The sequence below is a fragment of the Zootoca vivipara genome, chromosome 2 (assembly GCF_963506605.1).
Source record: "Zootoca vivipara chromosome 2, rZooViv1.1, whole genome shotgun sequence".
Taxonomy (NCBI): Eukaryota; Metazoa; Chordata; class Lepidosauria; order Squamata; family Lacertidae; genus Zootoca; species Zootoca vivipara.
Window position 1 is genome coordinate 33,467,968 of NC_083277.1, and position 19,003 is coordinate 33,486,970.

The 19,003-nt window shown below is 41.3% G+C and overlaps 1 protein-coding gene across 1 annotated transcript in view; it reads left to right on the plus strand.

Moving 5' to 3' along the window:
* The window catches only part of LRRN1 (leucine rich repeat neuronal 1), a 28,125-nt gene extending 9,625 nt beyond the window's left edge, over positions 1 to 18,500 (plus strand). Inside the window, exon 2 of the mRNA XM_035108101.2 lies at positions 15,323 to 18,500. Within this exon, the coding sequence (XP_034963992.1) occupies positions 15,509 to 17,659 (2,151 nt within the window). The 5' untranslated portion in view covers positions 15,323 to 15,508 and the 3' untranslated portion in view covers positions 17,660 to 18,500. The remainder of the gene's footprint in view (positions 1 to 15,322) is intronic.
* Positions 18,501 to 19,003: the final 503 nt, after the last annotated feature.

Sequence of the window (19,003 nt, forward strand, 5' to 3'; positions counted from 1 at the left end):
TCAGGTTTAGCTACATGTTTCTCTAATGCATCACTACTTATCATTTAGCACATGGTGTTTTCCCCGGTCCGGTGTCCTCCAATTCCCATCAGCCTCAGTCAGGTATGGCCTCTTGTTGGGAATGGTGGGAATTGGAGTCCAATCACATTTGGAGGGCACAGGCAGGGAGGGGTCATCTGTCACATGTTTTATACTGTTTTGTTGTGAGCAGCCTTGGACATTCTTGCTAACTGAGGAGTGGCATACAAATGTGTTAAACACAGTAAATCACTGTTTCAGCCTCTTGTACTTGTTGTATAACTTCGTGACTTCTGTCATACAATTTGTCCTGCAATAAAATGATTTATATCACTATATCATATTTTAGATTGTTCGCGAGAGAGATCCTTTAAAGGGTATAAAAAATGAAATACTGAAAGGGATGGAATCAATGGCAGTTTTGTCATTAATGCCCTCCATTTTTCACCTTAAGTGGCATTGCACTGTGCACCAGACATTTGTCAACAGCACTTGCAGAAGTGTGCTTTGATTAGAGTACTTCAGAGGTCAGGAGAAGTGGTGCAGGTGCTCCCAGGGATCCAGTCTTTTATGCAAACTTTGGTGTATTCTTTCATTGCACACCTTTGCTAATCTGCTAACAGGACTTCATGGCAACACATTGCCCCTTGCTGCAGGTGTACAGCTAAACAGTTCTATGTCATGGTGAAAATAGAACTATTTCTGGTCTCCAAATAACTTCCAAAATAATTTCGAAAGTTAGGTAACTGTAATGACATGCTTTTATAAGTAGACTGCTGCAGGTAACGGTCATGTTTAAATAGAAGGTTAATGAAAGGCTACCAGTTTTGTAAGTGAAGGCTGTGAATCTACCGGAGTGCTTCTCAACTGCTGAGAAATGATAGAACAGCAAAATCAGGGACAGACCTTGAGACATGCATTGAGTAAGGTGCTGCCATGCATTGTCAGATCAGGACTCTGGCTATGCAAGTACCATAGAATCATAGAACTGGGGGTTAGAAGGAATCTCAAGGACCATCTAATCCAATCCCCTGCAATGCAGGATGCTTAACTAAAGCAGCCATGACAGATGACCATCCACCCTCTGTTTAAAAACCTATATTGACAGAGTTGGAATCTTATTTCCTGTAACTTGAAGTCATTGGTTCAGGTCCTACCCTCCGGAGCAGGAGAAAACCAGCTTGTGCCATCTTCCATGTGACAGCCCTTTAGATATTTGAAGATGACTATTGTATCTCCTTTCACTGTCCTCTTATCCAGGCTAAATATACCCAGTCCCCTCAACAGTTCCTCATACGGCTTGGTTTCCAAACCGTTGATCATCTTTGTCACCCTCCTCTGCACACATTCCAGCTTATTAATATCCGCCTTAAATTGTGGTGCCCAGAACTGGGCACAGTACTCCAGGTGGGGTCTGACCAAGGCAGAATAGAGTGGTGCTATAACTTCCCCTGACCTATACACTATACAGTGGTACTATCGGCGCTTTGCGCACGCGAAGAAGTGTGCCTTCGGGGAGCAAATGCCTCCGTTTATGAACGCCTCCGTGGAACGGGTCATGTTTGTAAACCGAGATTCCACTGTACTTCTGTTGATGCAGCCTAGAATAGCATTAGTTTTTGCTTGTTTGCTTGCTTTTTGGCTGCTGCATCACACTATTGACTCATGTTAAGCAAGTGGGCCACTAAGTCCCCTAGATCCGTTTCACATGTACTACTGGCAAGCCAGGTGTCCCCCATCTTATATTTGTGCAGCTGGTTATTCCTGCCTAAGTTCAGAACCTGACGTTTGTCCTTATTGAAATTCATTTGTTTAGTATTGGCCCAGGTCTCCAATCTGTTAAAGTCATATTGAATCTTGATTCTGTCTTCAGTGACATTAGCTACATCTCCTAGTTTGGTGTCCTCCTCAAATTTGATGAGCATCCCTTCAGTTCCTTTGTCCAAGTTGTTTATAAAGATGTTGAACAACAAAGGGGCCCAGGAAGGAAGCCTTTGGCACCCCAGAATGACAATGAACCATTAAAATATTTTCTTAAAATTGTCCAGTAGCACCTTCGAGACCAACTAAGTTTGTTCTTGGTATAAGCTTTTGTGTGACTGCACACTTCTTCAGATATAAGTGCATGCACACAAAAGCTTTTATATATTTTGACTGTGTCAGACCAACACAGCTACCTACCTGAATCTAGAACCATGGAAGGAACCATTAGTTAGCGATCTTTAATAATAATAATCATAAGCATAAGTATTTTACTCTATGGCAGCCTTCCTCAGCAGTGCCTCCAGGTGTTTTGGACTAGAGTTCCCAACATCCCTAAACATTAGCTATGTTGGTTGGGGCTGATTGGAGTTGTAGTCCAAAAGATATTGAAGGGGAAGGCTGCCCTTTAATAGGACTTGTTGTTTGCTGATGCTTAACACCTGATGCAACAATGCAAACCTATTTGTCTTGGTATAAAAGATTGAAGGTAGATCTCTTCTACAGAAAATAGCCTCTTTAAAAAGTAGGTCTATTTACTTTATTTTATTGTAGTACAATTATATCCTGGCTGCCTTACTTCCATCGGGAAACTGAAGGTGGTGACATACAGGAATTCCCAGCTGGTCTCCCATCTAGGTTCAGACTGGATCCTTTAAACCTTAATGAAGCTAAGATGGTTTGTAAGCCACTGTGTCGGGTATTTCTAGCATATATGGAGATTGCAGTGATTTTAAGCCAAGCAAACAAGAAACATACACCAAACTTGAGTACTGTCAGTTAAGAATGTGCTGTTCCCAAAGGAATGCACAGAGGTTTGTTACCTTCACAGAATACCCTTTTTTATCACTGTTGCAAACCTACAAATGATGTGTACGTCCATGTTGGCATGTGGCAAAATGCAGCAGTAAATATTTTCACACTGGTAGAAGACGTCTTCAAATAACTTCCTCCAGGACATCAGTTTAAGCCACAGCATTATTTGGCCTGTGTTGATTACGTACAGCAGGCACGACATTTCCCCTCGGTTGTAGCATTTGTACCAATTTCTGTTCAAGATGCCTGCTTTGCTCAGACAAGATTTGGAGGCAGAGTTACAAAGTTCTGACAAAGAAGGCAGAGCGGGCAGGCGGGAGGCCCAGGTGGACTGCGGAGGTTTGGTGAGGTGTGAAAGGAAGGAGGTAAGTGTCTTAGGCAAGGTGGGGTTGATGAGTGAAGCAGACAGGGGCACACAGCTGCTACTTACACCTATGCAGGTGTTCTGCAAAACAAATGTGCAGTTTCAGTTGTGAGCTGGTAACACTTCCTAATTATACTCAGGATGCCCGGCTGATGTTTACCGTGCCTTTGGACAATAGTGAACTAAATCAGTGGGCTTGTGCTACTTTCATTGGGGTACTTTCATAGAGTTAGGTGTGCCGGAGGATATGTATCCACCAGTGCTTCGTAATGTATTTATTTTTCAGTTTATCCCTTAATCTGGGCTGGTATTAAATCGTAAAACCTTTATCACAATGTGCCTGTTTCCTTCATGGAAGACTGTGATGAATGTCTCCTGTTTCACAAAGTATGCTAAATATTTACAGTTTCACCTGTGCACATTTTATCTTAATCCAAGAGATGAGCAGGAAAGGGGGCGGGAGAGAGAGAAAGGAGATTTCCATGCTTTTGTAAAGTAGCAGAGGATGTGCATAGTCAGAAACAACCATGTATTCCTCTCAAGAAAGAAATTAGTCTTTGTTGAGTGGGTGGACAATGTGCAGATGAAGTCTATGAAAAAATGGGTGTAGCTTTGTTGATAGATGGGGTTAATTGGTGGTTATATACAAATTATCCCCCCCCCAAAATCAATCAATCAATCAATTGATGAGGAATTAATTAAAAATACAGAGCTATACAATAGATGAGGGCTAGCTCAGGCCTTTTCCAGACAAAAGCATGTAGATTGTGGGAAGCTGAATTCATGTTTTTTTTAAAAAGAATTAAAGATATAAAAATGTCATGTAAGGAAGCCTTGGAAGTGTGGCACTTATGACACTGCACATCGACTTATGGGATGAGGTGCAGGCTACCTTGCCACTATTTTCAGTAACAGATAATGGGAAAATGTGTAGGCATTTGACTCACCTGATTTTTAATAACCAGCAAAATAACCTTGAATTAATTAATAATTAATTAATAATAATAAAGCCACTTCCGCATCTCATGGAGGTGGTGTTGTGGGCGTGATAATAATTAATAATTTCCATAATGTAGTAGGTATAGTAAATCAAGAGATCTTTATTTATTAACAAATTTTTTAAAAAATCTATTTATATTCAAAAGAACCTCAAGGCAAATATACCAAACAGGAACCAGATCAATACAATATAGATTAAGAATTGCATGAAAGCTTATTGAAATAGCATGATACTGTTTCAAAATTAACAGTATATAAACAATAACCGATCCAGGCCTGGATTAGCCTTCTAGGAAGGCCTGATGGAATAAAAAGATATTCAACAGGTGCCCAAATGGTTGGCACCTATCTGATATGCACCAGAAGGAGTTTCCAGAACACTACACTATTGCCCTGCTCTGTGTCATCATGGAGCAGAGCCCAGTGTTATGGGGCACAAGAGGAAGTTCCTCTCCTGATGACTGCACCAGTGATATAGCGAATTCCAGCAATTGCGATTTGCCATTTTATTTTATGTTTCATTGCAATACTGAACAAATTATTGCAGAAGAGCTGTAAATACGAGGAGGGGCCATTTAGGTCCCCGCTCCCTCATTTTCAGCTGCCCCCTGCCAATATAAATCCTTGTGCGCTTTCATTTTTGCTACCGTATTGTTGAAGAGTCAAGGCTATAAAAATGGATGAACTGTTTATACGTGTATTTATCACAAGCTTTATGTTTTTTCCGATAGCCTTAGTCATTAATATGTTAATTTAATAAACGCACACTTAGAAACTGTTGTTAAATTTGATTTTACAGTCCAGCATCCTAGCAAAGGGTTTCCTAGGCACTGGGGAAGCCCCCAGAGAGAGAGTACAAGAAGAATAGTAGTATGTAAGCATCAGGTATCCTGTGTCTGGAACAGATTCTGAGATCAGGGAGACAGCATTGTCTATGGTGTTCCAAATATCCATTTAGAAAAAAATCTCTTGTACCCTAAGAATTTGAAAACAAAACCCAGCCTGGAGTTTTTACACATTGAACAAAAGGCATTTCTGTGACTGCAACGGGAGTCACAGGAAGGAAAACATTGGATCTGCCTTTTCATAATGGCTTTGATTCATACTTTCGTCCCTGAATGGTGCAGAGGACACACCCATGAAATGAAGCTTTCCTGACTTTCCCTTTTCTCTGCAGCCCCCTCTGCTCTCCCCAAATCTGCTGCCATTGGGGGACACTCAAAAATTATTTCAGATATTGGAGGGGGGAGCTGTTGCAGTTGGAAAAGGTTGCTAATCCTGTTACGTGAACAGAGAAGCAACTTAAGATCCAAGCCAGTCATTACACAACTTAAACTACAGTATTTCATGTAAATGCAACTCATACTTCAGAGTCTCCTTGCTTGTGAGTGGACAAACGGTCTGTATGATCATCTACTGGCTGCGCTGTGAATCATGTTGGTTAGTTAAAGTGGGAAAGAGAGAGGCGCAAAAGTGAGCACGTTCTTGGTTGTGTGCAATTGGGAAGAATGAGTTCCTGATTGCATCTGATAGCTGAAATTGTGAACTGTGCTACCCCTTGGAACCTAGCAATATAAGAAACATGAAGCTAGCACAGGCATCCCCAAACTGCAGCCCTCCAGATGTTTTGGCCTACAACTCCCATGATCCCTAGCTAACAGGACCAGTGGTCGGGGAAGAGGGCCGAAGTTTGGGGATGCCTGAGCTAGCACATCACCCATCTTCAGGTCATTCAAGGTTTGGTACAGCTTTTATAATTTGGATATGTTTCCTTTTTAATGGGTACCTGCTGAAGGGGTAGCTGAGGCTTCATTTTGTGTACCTCTCTCAAGATGGTTCTTAGTGCATGACAGTCCACATCCTATCTTGAGTTGGGAGCAGGTGCGGAAGAATTCAAGAAGCCTGTAGCAGCATTTATCACCTAATCAATTGGCTTCAGCTCACTGCTGCATAGAACATCTTATGAAATTCTTGGGCTGTTTAGATGCTGCTTTGAAAGCCCGTAATGTAAGAGAGCACAATACAGTTGTACCTCGGGTTATGTACACTTCGGGTTACGTACTTTTCGGGTTATGTACTCGGTGGACCTGGAAGCATTTACTTCCTGGTTTGCTGTGCGCGCATGCACAGAAGCCTTCTACACAGTTTGGGCATGCTCAGAAGTACACTTTTGCGCTCGTTTGGGTTACGTACTTCTCGGGTTATGTACCGCACCCCAGAACGAATCAGGTACGTAACCCGAGGTACCACTGTAGTTGAAGGTGGTTCTTCATTGTAAATTCAACAATTACACAATTACATTTGTCTTGCCATTTTACCCCGTGGTCTTTAAATGTGTAGAAGGGCATATTTTACTTCCACTGAAAGCAAAACCAAAAAGCAATCTGGTATAGTCGATAATTTGACAGCCCACTATTTGCAAGCACTTATTATTTTTAAAGTTCCTAAGATGATTTGGTAATGCTTTGCTAATGACATATACATAGCTAGAGAATGACAGAAAGGGGCAATGTTGCAATTCCCGGGTTGACTTTTGCAGACTGCCAGTATGCAGGAGCTGCATTTTAAGATTTCCAGCTATAAGTACTTGCCGCAGAGAAACACAAAAGTTGCTGTGCTGACAATACATTAATCTTACAGGGTCCAATAAAAGTAATAAAAGAGGCTTTAACATAAGAGGAGCCCCAGCAATCAGACCAAAGATTAATCTTGTCTAGCATCTGCTCTCTCACAGCGGTCGCTAAAATCCTCTGATTTGGGACTTCCAAGGAGAAAGCTTTCTCGCAGAATACAATGATGTACTGGGTATATAAGGGATAAGGTGGTATTCCACGTAACCTGATCCTGAGCTTTATAGGGCCTTATAAAGCCTTATATTAAACTTGGTCCAGTAGCAGATAAGCAGCCCATGCAAATCTTGCGCGCACACAAAGAAGCTGTTATATGTCGGTGGTAGTTTGCCCCCACAAGCACTCTAGCTACTGAGTTCTGCACTATCTGCAGCCTCTAGGCCAGGCATCCCCAAACTTCGGCCCTCCAGATGTTTTGGACTACAATTCCCATCTTCCCCGACCACTGGTCCTGTTAGCTAGGGATCATGGGAGTTGTAGGCCAAAACATCTGGAGGGCCGCAGTTTGGGGATGCCTGGTCGAGGCCCAACCTCAATGGTAGCCCCACATAGAGCACATTGCAGTAATCCAACTTTGAGGTGATCAATGCATGGATGATTAGTGGTCATGCCGTCCCAATCCAGAAACAACCATGCCTGTTTTACCAGCCAAAACTGGCAGAAGGTGCTTCCAGACACCGGAGACTTCTGTGTCTCTAGCAGCAGAGCTGGATCTAAGAGCACCCCCAGCTTATGGACCTGTTCTTTCAGTGAAAGTGTGCCCCATCCAGAGCAGGCAACATACTAGTTTCCTGGACCCCCAAACCACTAATCCACAGAGCCTCTGACATGTCTGGATTCAAACTCAGTTTATTAGCTCCCATCCAACCAATCACTGTATCTGGACACCAGCCCAGGGCCTGCTCAGCAGCTCCTGATTCAGATATTACAGAGAAGCAGAAATACAGTTTTGTAACGGTTTTCCATTCTACCCTTCAATTTTCTCTTGGATAAATGGGGAAATACTAATGTCTAGTTTATTTTGAGTTCATTATTGGATCCGTTCCTTTCTTTCCTCGAAAACAAGGATGAAGAGAAAGATAGATAAGCAAAGGCAGTTCCCTATTTCATTTCCCAGGGATCAATTTTGTGGTGTTTGGTCTAAATCCATCTTTCCGGAGTCTTTTAGACAAAAGAGTTTTCTCTTATTTATTTCCTGAAATCTGTTAAAGCAGCAGGGCCGTCTACAGCAGGTCGGGCGCCCTGGCGCTGAGGCGCGGAGATCGCTCCGGCGCCCCCGCCCACTGCTTCCACGCAGCTTTGCCACGCAGCGCCCCCCCTTGCCGGCCCGGCGCCCTGGCACCCCGCGCCACCGGGAGTACACCTAGAGCCGGGCCTGTAAAGCAGTTCCATACATTGTTTTGTGAGTAATTGCTTCTCTGAATTGGCTTGCATAAACCAACTTGATGCAAACAACTGCCATGTGAAATTATACAGTTTCTTTAATTGTGTAAGCCAGAGGCCATTTCAATAGCATCAACAACAGTACAAATAATTACATTAACAATCATGTTGGCCAGAGTGTTCAAACATCAGAACTCCCGCTCTTTAGCATAATACACCATTATTCAAATAAATTGTCTAATAATTTCACAGATGATCCCCCTGAAGAAAACTCCATTAGCCTTTGCAAACCGAGACCGGATTTCAAATGCAGCCAATGCAAACTATGTTCCTTTTTTGTGTAATTGTTTTCTCCCTAGCCCTTAATGAAGATTATGTGTTATAAAACAATATGCAACAATATTTGAAAATATAGACTTCCTCAGCCTGGGCTCTGACCAGACAGTTATAGATTTTCAATATCCTGACATAATTTTTGATGCTGCCTTACTTCCCTTTTTTGATTGCAAAAAGAGCGGCAACCGAAGAGTGGTTTCAGTGACTGCATTTGTGTAGAATGTTGCATGGAGCTGTGATTATGTTGTTCCTTCTGTTTTCCCTTAAGGCAGGTCCTGTGTGTGTACTTGTACTGAAGATCTCAGCGACCCTCAGGACTTGTGTGCCGATAATGTATTGTGTGGATGGTTTTGACTATTATGACTGTGTGTTCTGTAAAAACAAATTACAAAGCTCTGATTCAGGTTAGGGGTTGGTGGTGTGTACAGGGGAAGAGAGAGAGAGGTTAGTAGCAGTTGATTATCTTGTTTCTTAAAATTTCTCCCAAAGATGGGTAACTAGCAAAACAATTGCTTTGGAAATAAATTTGTGGCCAAAATCTAACTGTATGAAGGCCCACACACTTCCCCAAACTTCGGCCCTCCAGATGTTTTGGACTACAATTCCCATCATCCCTGACCACTGGTCCTGTTAGCTAGGGATCATGGGAGTTGTAGGCCAAAACATCTGGAGGGCCGCAGTTTGGGGATGCCTGACCTAGCACATGGTATGCAGTGTTCAGTTGTTTGAAACTTGCCATATAGTATTCATTAATATTATCATTTAGTGTCTATATGGGGGAAAATATAGAGAAGTAGGGAAGTTTTTTATGTTTAATGCTGTATTGTGTTTTTAATATTCGTTTGGGAGCCGCCCAGAGTGGCTGGAGAAACCCAGCCGGATGGGCGGGGTATAAATTATTATTATTATTATTATTATTATTATTATTATTATTATTATCCCTTGCCAGCTCACTAATCGTGACCACTCCTTCCTTGGGTTCTCCATTAATTTCCAATAATGCAGAGCAGGTGAGGAGACTCAACAGTGCCACCAAATGAAAGACACAGCCATTTACCGTATTTTTTGCTCTGTAAGACGCACTTTCCCCCTCCTACAAAGGAAGGGAAAGTGTCTGTGTGTCTTATGTAGTGAAGGCACTGGAAGGCAGCGGGATCCCTTGAGCAGAAGGATGCCTCTGCCGCTGGAGCCATGTCTCCCGGTGGCGGTGGAGGGAGGAGCAGCCCGAAATCAGACTGCTCCCCCCTCTGTCGCCGCCACGGGACGAGCGGCAAGAAAGGAGCCCTTTCTCACCGCTTGTCCCTCCTGCTTGCAACAGCAGGCAGAAGAGCCGCTGTTGGCAGAGGCACAGCACAGCCCCCAGCCCCCAACGGCGGCTCTTCTGCCTGCCTGTGCGAGAGGCAGCTGTGGGACGAGCGGCAAGAAAGGAGCCCTTTCTCGCCGCTCGTCCCTCCCACTCGCAAGAACAGGCTTGGTAGCCTGCTTACTTCCTTCCCCCCCCTCTCTCACCCCTTCCTTCCTTCCTTCCTTCCTTCCTTCCTTCCTTCCTTCCTTCCTTCCTTCCTTCCTTCCTTCCTTCCTTCTGAGCCGTTGAAGGCTCACTAGAAAAGAATATTTGTTTTCCTCCTCTATAAAAACCTAGGTGCGTCTTATGGTCCGATGCACCTTATGGCGCGAAAAATATGGTATATGTAAACATAAATTACTCCCTGAAAGCTACCATCCTGAGAGCAACCAGGATGGAATCAATCCTGAGAGGGGGTAAGACAAAGTTTTAGTAGCAGAGAAGTCTTCAACTTTGCATTTGTTCAGTTAGAAACCTGTTCCTGCTGTAATTAAAGAACATAGACATTGGAAAAGACTGGTTACAGGTAGGTAGCCGTGTTGGTCTGGATCGAAGTAAAATAAAAAAAATTCCTTCAGTAGCACCTTAAAGACCAACTAAGTTTTTATTTTGGTATGAGCTTTCGTGTGCATGCACACTTCTTCAGATACAGTGAAATGGAAGTTTCCAGGCACTTATGTAGAGAAGGGGTGGGGAGGGGTGGGGAGGGGGAGGGGGGATCACTCAGAAGGGTGGTGGAAATGGGTGATTGACTGACTGATAGCTGTTGATGACCGCAAACGACTGCAAATGGTTTTGCATGAAAAAGCAAGGGTTGAGATGGCTGAAGATCGCTTATCATGTATAATGAGATAAGAATCCGATATATCTGTTCAAACCAGGTCCCTCCATGGTTTTGAGCTTGGTGATAAGTTGCAATTCAGCAACTTCTCTTTCCAGTCTATTTCTGAAATTCTTTTGTAGTAAGACAGCTACTTTGAGATCTTGTATAGAATGTCCTGGGAGATTGAAGTGTTCTCCTACTGGTTTTTCTGTCTTCTGGTTCCTGATGTCAGATTTATGTCCATTTATCCTTTGGCGTAGGGTTTGGCCTGTTTGTCCAATATAGAGAGCTGAAGGGCACTGTTGGCATTTGATGGCATACACAATGTTAGAAGATGAGCAATTAAATAGTCCTGAGATGGTATGTTGGATGTTGTTGGGGCCAGTAATGGTGTTGTCTGGGTGTATGTGGCAGCAAAGTTGGCCACCCAATCTTAAACAACTCCTCACCCACAATAATACAACCACCAGACTTAACATGGACACTGGTACCAGAGCCTGCAATAAACCCAGATGCCAACTTTGCTGCCACATACATGGAGGGACCTGGTTTGAACAGAGATATCGGATTCTTATCTCATTATACATGATAAGCGATCTTCGTTTGCGGTCATCAACAGCTATCAGTCAGTCAATCACCCATTTCCACCACCCTTCTGAGTGATATCCCCACCCCTCCCCACCCCTTCTCTACATAAGTGCCTGGAAACTTCCATTTCACTGTATCTGAAGAAGTGTGCATGCACACGAAAGCTCATACCAAAATAAAAACTTAGTTGGTCTTTAAGGTGCTACTGAAGGAATTTTTTTTATTTTATTGGAAAAGACTGTTCAAGAAACAATAAGGGATACTTTTAAAAGAATTCAAAGAGCACACTGTTGAGAACATAAGAGGGCTGGAGGGTGGCAACACAATAACAGGCCTTTTCTGCATTGGATCCCTGTTTGCGGAATGCTCTCCCCCTAGAGGCTCGCCTGGTGCCTTCATTACATATCTTTAGGCGATAGGCAAGAACATTTCAGGCCTTTAGCTGATTAAACATTCTATGTCCCTTAAAATGTGTTTGTGGGAGATGTTTTGTTTCTGTTTTATTATGTATTTTGTGTTCTCGTTTTGTATTTTTATGTTATGAACCACCATGTGATCTTCAAATGAAGGGTGGTATACAAATAGCAACAACAACAGCAACAAAAACAACATAATGCAGTCTCTCACAGATCATCAGCATCCTGAGCAGAAGTTTTCCATTGGTGCTGTCACGGTGCAGTGTATTTGTGAAACCTGGCCTCCTTCCTGTAGACACATTGCCAAATGAGAGTTGGCTAGGTAAACTGGCATCTAGATTTTTATTTCAGAAACTTAATACATTAAAAGGCCCAAAGTGCACTTATAAAAGTACTCAAAAGTCCAGGGTAGAGTTCAGTTCTTTTTTTCTTTCTTTTCCTCTCTCTCACGATTTCTGACTTACTCTCCTTCTTCTAAACTGCCTTTGCAGACAGTCCAGTCTGAACTGCAGTTCACCTAAGTGCAAAAATTAAAATGGAGCACGGCATGTGAAAGCAATTGCAATTTACTGTGTTAAAACTGAAACAGACTTTCATTAATAGATATGTACAATCAATCACTTTTAGCCATTGTTGAGAGAGAAAAAAACTAGTATGTACATTATTCATAAAGAACATTTTCCCAGTTAAAAGAAAAATATATTTCCCTTCTGCTGTATTTTAATGTTTTGTTGGAAGCCGCCCAGAGTAGCTGGGGGAACCCAGCCAGATGGGCAGGGTATAAATAATAATTATTATTATTATTATTATTATTATTATTATTATTATTATTATTATTAGAGAGCACTTATTTTAAGAAACAAAAGGAGCCATGCATTCAGCATAGTGGGCCAATTTTTGTGGAACTCCCTTTAAGTTCAGGGCAAATAGGCTCCCTCCCTGCTGAAATTCTGGTACTTACTGAATACTTATTATTATTATTATTATTATTCAAGCAGGCTTGGTTTAAACTAATTTGGATCTTCTGTACACTGCTTAGAGAAGACTGTGATTAAGTGGTATTCAGATTATTGACATAAAAACAATGAACTGCTTAATGATTGCTATTCTGTTTGCTGAAACCAGAAATGTACAGTTGCACAATATGTAATATGCAGTTGATAGTGTGGCATCGAGCCACACTGACCAAGTGTTAGGCTTGAGCAGTCGTTTGGTCAAACTCCAAGGTTTTTTATGCAGATAGAGAAGCATTATTCTCCTGCATCATCATATTGATCCTGTCTGACAGAACCAATGAAATAGTTCTTAGAACTTTGAAACTGCTGCCTGGACTTTTGTGGTCAACTGGTCTATGTCTGGAGTCCTGAAACACAGTATAACAATAGGATATAAATATTAACACCAGAATTGATTTGAATTTGCAGCTTATCCTGAACCTTGCTGTGTTTTGTATGTTTTACTATAGGCTTTGTATTATATAAGTCTCCATAAACACATATAGCCAGAGCAGTTTTAAGCACATAATTGAGAACAATCATTCTCCTTGCTGAATAGAAGTTATATTCATGGAATCAATTACTGCAAACTAATGAATGATATTTGAAAGGGAGAAAAATACTTTGTGGATTAACAGAGTTATTAGGAGTCATCTAGCGCCCAACATCTATAGAAGCTTCCCATTCATATTTATGAGATGAATTTCTCTGCATGTACAGTGGGGAGTGGCTGAATATGGAACCCTTGAGAATTGGCTTAGATGAGAGAAAGAGAGCAAGAGAGCACTGAATTCACAAAATGATGCTGATTTCCTTTTTGGGTGGAAACAAAATAGCCAGTTTAAGTCTACCACAAATACATGCAACGTGCATAGAGTGTGCATCACATCTGGACAAATATTAAATCCTGAGACAGGGCCTTGGAGGGACTTTGGTCTTGCTAGAAATGAAGAGGGATCTGTAAAAAGTTACACAAGTTTGATGATCCAGACATCAAAATGCTGCAGACAGTTGTTTGCCCAAAGCAAAAGTAATTTCTTGCAGTTTACTGTACAGAGAACCACACCCAATGATGCTGGGAAGTCACAGCAAGCAGCAAATGATGCTGGGAAGTCACAGCAAGCAGCAAAGTGGGGAGAAAGCAGAGGGAGAATCAGTTGTGAGTGATCAGAAAATGAATTCTCCCCAAAATCAGCTTTGAAGGTGCCTAGCACAAACCCTACTAGACTTATTTGCCTGTAGTTTGGTAGGTTCCTTATCCAGGGGGCACATTTCTCATGTGTGAAGTTTTCAGACCCAATTGCCCACAAAATGTATGGGGAGGTCAAGTGATTCCTTTTTTTTTTTTTACCCCACACAAAACTGCAATCGGAAAACCACCCCAGCTGAAATTTTGCAGGATTCATTCCCCAGAAGATGTGAGTGGCTGCAAAATCTATCTGTTTCTACCTAAAAATAAAGAAGTTATAGGTAATTTCATTCACATTTAAAGGTCCTTGGCATAAAAAGGGTCCTGGACCTATTTGCCTGTAATTGGGCTGGCTTTATCCACTGTGGAGGGATAATACTCCTGTAAATGTTTTCTACTCCTGACGAAGTTATTGCCGTCTTTTGATTTCCCAGGAATGAATAGGCAGGGAAATGGAGATATGGACCCTAAGCTGAATTGGGCAACCTTTGAAGCACTAGGACCAAGACAGACCGTTTTCTAATGCTCTGAATTGGGTCGGAAGGAAATCTTGTCAGTGGGCATCCCTCATTTGTACAGTATTTATTAACTGTGTGTGTGTCCGTGGATTGGAAATATATAACTATGGACTAGTAGAGGGATGGGCAAACTGCGGCCTTCCAGATGTTGTCAGACTGCAACTCACATCATCCCTGACTACTGGCTTTGCTGGCTGGGATGGCAAAGAGTTAAAGTCCTGCAACAGCTGGAGGACCAGAGCTTCCTTTATACATGGTCCAGTAGCTCCATAGAAACTTCCATGTTGTTATATATCTGATGCATCTCCATAAGTTAACATCTGGCCACTCAAGCAAGCACAACATTAGCACAGGAAGCTGCTCATAGTAAGTCAGGCCATTGGTCCATATGGTTCAGCACTGTCTACACTGACTGGCAGTGGCCCTTCAGGGTTTCAGGCAGGGGTCTCTCCCAGCCCTACCTGAAGATGCTGGGGGTTGAACCTGGGAACATGCAGGGCAGATGCTCTGTTGTTACTGAATTACAACCCCTTTCCCCAATCATGTCACTGGAGACTACTGAAGATTGTCATCCTATGGAAGCAGTTCAGTTCACATGAGTAAACAAAGCCAAGAGGGAGTAGAATCGGTGTGGGGAGAGACACCAGTGAAGTACCATTGTTGGGGAAATATTTTACGACATTGAACTCCAATCCAAATGTTGTCTGTTCTATTTAAGATTAAGAGCAAACCACTGAATATTTGATAGGCAATTTTGAACATTTGTAATAGTCAGGCATTTTTAGAAGTTCATTAAATCAATATTGGCTGCATATAGAAAAGCTCTAATAATAGTGTACTGAAAATAAAGCCTCCAGAAGACAGAAGGCTTTAATTTAGGAAATACATGGCATGCATTTCATATCTGTTTGTTTCTTTTCAGATTATCCCAATATATTGAGGAACTTAGCTTCCGTAGAGTGAAAGAACTAAGCTTGGTGAAGAGACATCACATCGCTAACTCTTCACAAGAAAATAACAATAACATCTTCCATCTTTTGAATGCCTAAGCATTTGCTCTACTAGTACTTGCAAGTAGTAAACCAGAAGAACCTACTAGGAAACCGCTATGGCTGGGATTAATTTTACATTAAGGGTTTGCCATTTGGTTCTGGGATTACTCATAAATCAATTTAGTGCATCTTCCATACCGAATAATGAATGTCCACAGTTGTGCGTCTGTGAGATAAGGCCGTGGTTTACACCCCAGTCGACCTATAGAGAAGCTACAACAGTTGACTGCAACGATCTTCGTTTAACAAAAATCCCCAGTAACCTTTCCAGTGATACCCAGGTTCTTCTCTTGCAAAGCAACAACATTGCCAAGACCACCGATGAGCTCCAACAGCTTTTCAATTTAACAGAATTGGATTTTTCACAGAATAATTTTACTAGTATAAAAGATGTGGGGCTGTCAAATCTTACTCAGCTCACTACTTTACATCTGGAGGAGAATCAGATCACAGAGATGACAGATTACTGCTTACAGGATCTGTGCAATCTTCAGGAACTTTATATAAACCATAACCAAATCAGTACCATTTCTGCAAATGCATTCTCAGGCTTGAAGAACCTTTTAAGACTTCATCTAAATTCCAACAAATTAAAAGTTATTGACAGTCGCTGGTTTGATTCTACACCCAACTTGGAAATTCTGATGATTGGGGAAAATCCTGTGATTGGGATATTAGATATGAATTTCAAGCCACTCTCAAATTTAAGAAGTCTGGTTCTGGCTGGTATGTACCTGACTGATATCCCTGGAAATGCTCTAATAGGCTTGGATAGTCTTGAAAGTCTCTCATTTTATGACAACAGATTAGTTAAAGTCCCTCAGCTTGCACTTGAGAAAGTTCCAAATTTAAAATTTTTGGATCTTAACAAAAACCCAATCCACAAAATCCAAGAAGGAGACTTCAAAAACATGCTTCGGTTGAAAGAACTTGGAATCAACAATATGGGAGAGCTGGTCTCTGTTGACAGGTATGCACTAGACAATCTTCCTGAACTTACCAAGCTTGAAGCAACGAACAACCCAAAGTTATCTTATATACATCGTTTAGCATTTCGGGATGTTCCTGCTCTGGAAAGCCTGATGCTTAACAATAATGCCTTGAATGCAGTCTACCAAAAAACAGTGGATTCCCTGCCAAACTTGCGTGAGATCAGCATTCACAGTAATCCCCTCAGGTGTGACTGTGTCATCCATTGGATAAACTCAAACAAGACTAATATCCGTTTCATGGAGCCCTTATCAATGTTCTGTGCTATGCCACCAGAATACAGAGGGCAGCAAGTCAAGGAGGTGTTAATACAGGATTCCAGCGAGCAATGTCTTCCCATGATTTCTCACGACACATTTCCAAATCATTTGAATTTGGACATTGGCATGACTGTCTTCTTGGATTGTCGGGCTATGGCAGAGCCAGAACCTGAAATCTATTGGGTAACTCCACTTGGGAATAAAATAACTGCTGAAACCCTTTCGGACAAATACAAGCTTAGCAGTGAAGGGACTCTGGAAATATCAAATATTCAGACCGAGGATTCAGGAAGGTACACATGTGTGGCTCAAAACATAGAAGGAGCAGATACAAGAGTAGCTACAATTAGAGTGAATGGAACGCTGCTGGACGGTACTCAAGTTCTGAAAATATATGTCAAACAAGCAGAATCTCACTCAATCTTGGTGTCTTGGAAGGTTAACTCTAACGTAATGACGTCCAACTTGAAATGGTCATCCGCTACAATGAAGATTGATAATCCTCACATTACCTATACCGCTAGGGTCCCAGTGGATGTGCATGAATACAACCTCACACACTTGCAACCTTCCACAGATTACGAAGTCTGCCTCACTGTATCTAACATCCATCAGCAAACTCAAAAGTCCTGTGTTAACGTTACTACAAAAAATGCAGCATTTTCCCTTGAGATTACTGACCAAGAAACAAGCACAGCTCTGGCTGCAGTCATGGGATCCATGTTTGCTCTTATTAGTCTTGCCTCTGTTTCTGTCTATGTTGCTAAGAGGTTTAAGAGGAAAAACTACCACCATTCACTGAAAAAGTATATGCAAAAGACCTCCTCCATCCCTCTGAATGAACTCTATCCTCCACTTATTAACCTCTGGGAAGGTGACAGTGAAAAAGACAAGGAGGGCACTGCAGAAACCAAGCCAACTCAAGTGGACACGTCCAGAAGCTATTATATGTGGTAACTCAGATGGTATTTTGCTTCTGGTAGTAAGGAGCACAAAGACTTTTTTGCTTTATTCTGCAAAAGTGACAAAGTTTGAAGACTTTTGTATTTTTTTGACTTTGCTGGTTTTGTGGCAGAGTGGTGAGGACAGGTGGATATTTCAAAATGTTTTTAGTATAGCGTATCGCAATTGTTTTGACACACACAAATGGCAGCTTCACTTAGCTTCCGAATTTTTTTTAGTTCTGCTTAATTTAACAATGCTGTTCTAACGATTTGGGTGGGGAGGGGAATGGAAGGCTGGGGTTGCCCTTTGATTTACAAGTCGCATGACCCCTTTCTTCTGAAGCCATCAACAGAAAGTACAGTGTCCTGCAAAATCTTAACTCAACCAACTTGAAAATACATTAAACCAGCTTTGTCATAATCTGGTCTAAGGACTCTTTTACTTGAGATAAAATGACAAGATTTTGAACAATGTTAGTTGGCTGTACTGTAATGTTGTATCAACTGATTTGAATGTTTTTTGACTATGAACAACAGGTTTTTTTCTTTTTTATAGCTGAAGAGACTTAGGTAAAGCTAACAAAGCAATTAAGTGTGTACACTTTTTCAATGTAACAAACTAAATGTTAATTGCTCTTTTATTATATTTAGTAGAAACTTTTAAAGAAAACTTAATTTTTTTCTGTGTAATCCACCAACACCTGGCATAGAATGAAGACAGAAGTATAATAAATTATAGTTTTTGTTCTGTTTATTTTTTTTTAGAACAATTGCAATAATGTATCTTTTTAGTTGCATCACCAGCTTTAATGGGTGATTATGTTTTGACATAAAATATATCCAATCTTATATAAAATTGTGGGTCTTTGGGTCAAATTAGATTTCATTTTTTCCTAAAAAAATCTATTTTATCAAATGTGAGTTTTAGTCACAGTTGGTTTATATATTAAACAAACAAAAAACAACCAAACCAACAATCTATGGATGGGTATTTCATTGGAAGCATGTTTGCTGAAGAAAAAAAACTTTGTCATATGCACAACGTCTTGTTATGTTACAGTTACATCAAAAGCATGTTTAGTGTTTTTCTTTCTATAGTGTATGAACTACATTCCAACTGAAACAAATTGTATCTTTCATTAAGAGAAGGAAGTCTCTTGATGCCTATGAAGCTCAATGGGACAGACTAGTGAGTAAATGGGCTTAGAATTGCTCTGTAGGACAATACAACATGTATACATTTAGATGTGATCCAAATTTTCCTCCATTGCTTCCCTGCGGTGACACAAGTTACTCTTCTCCTAAAATACTTTATATACCAATAACTCTGCACTAAAGGGAAGCTTTAGTTAGAAGC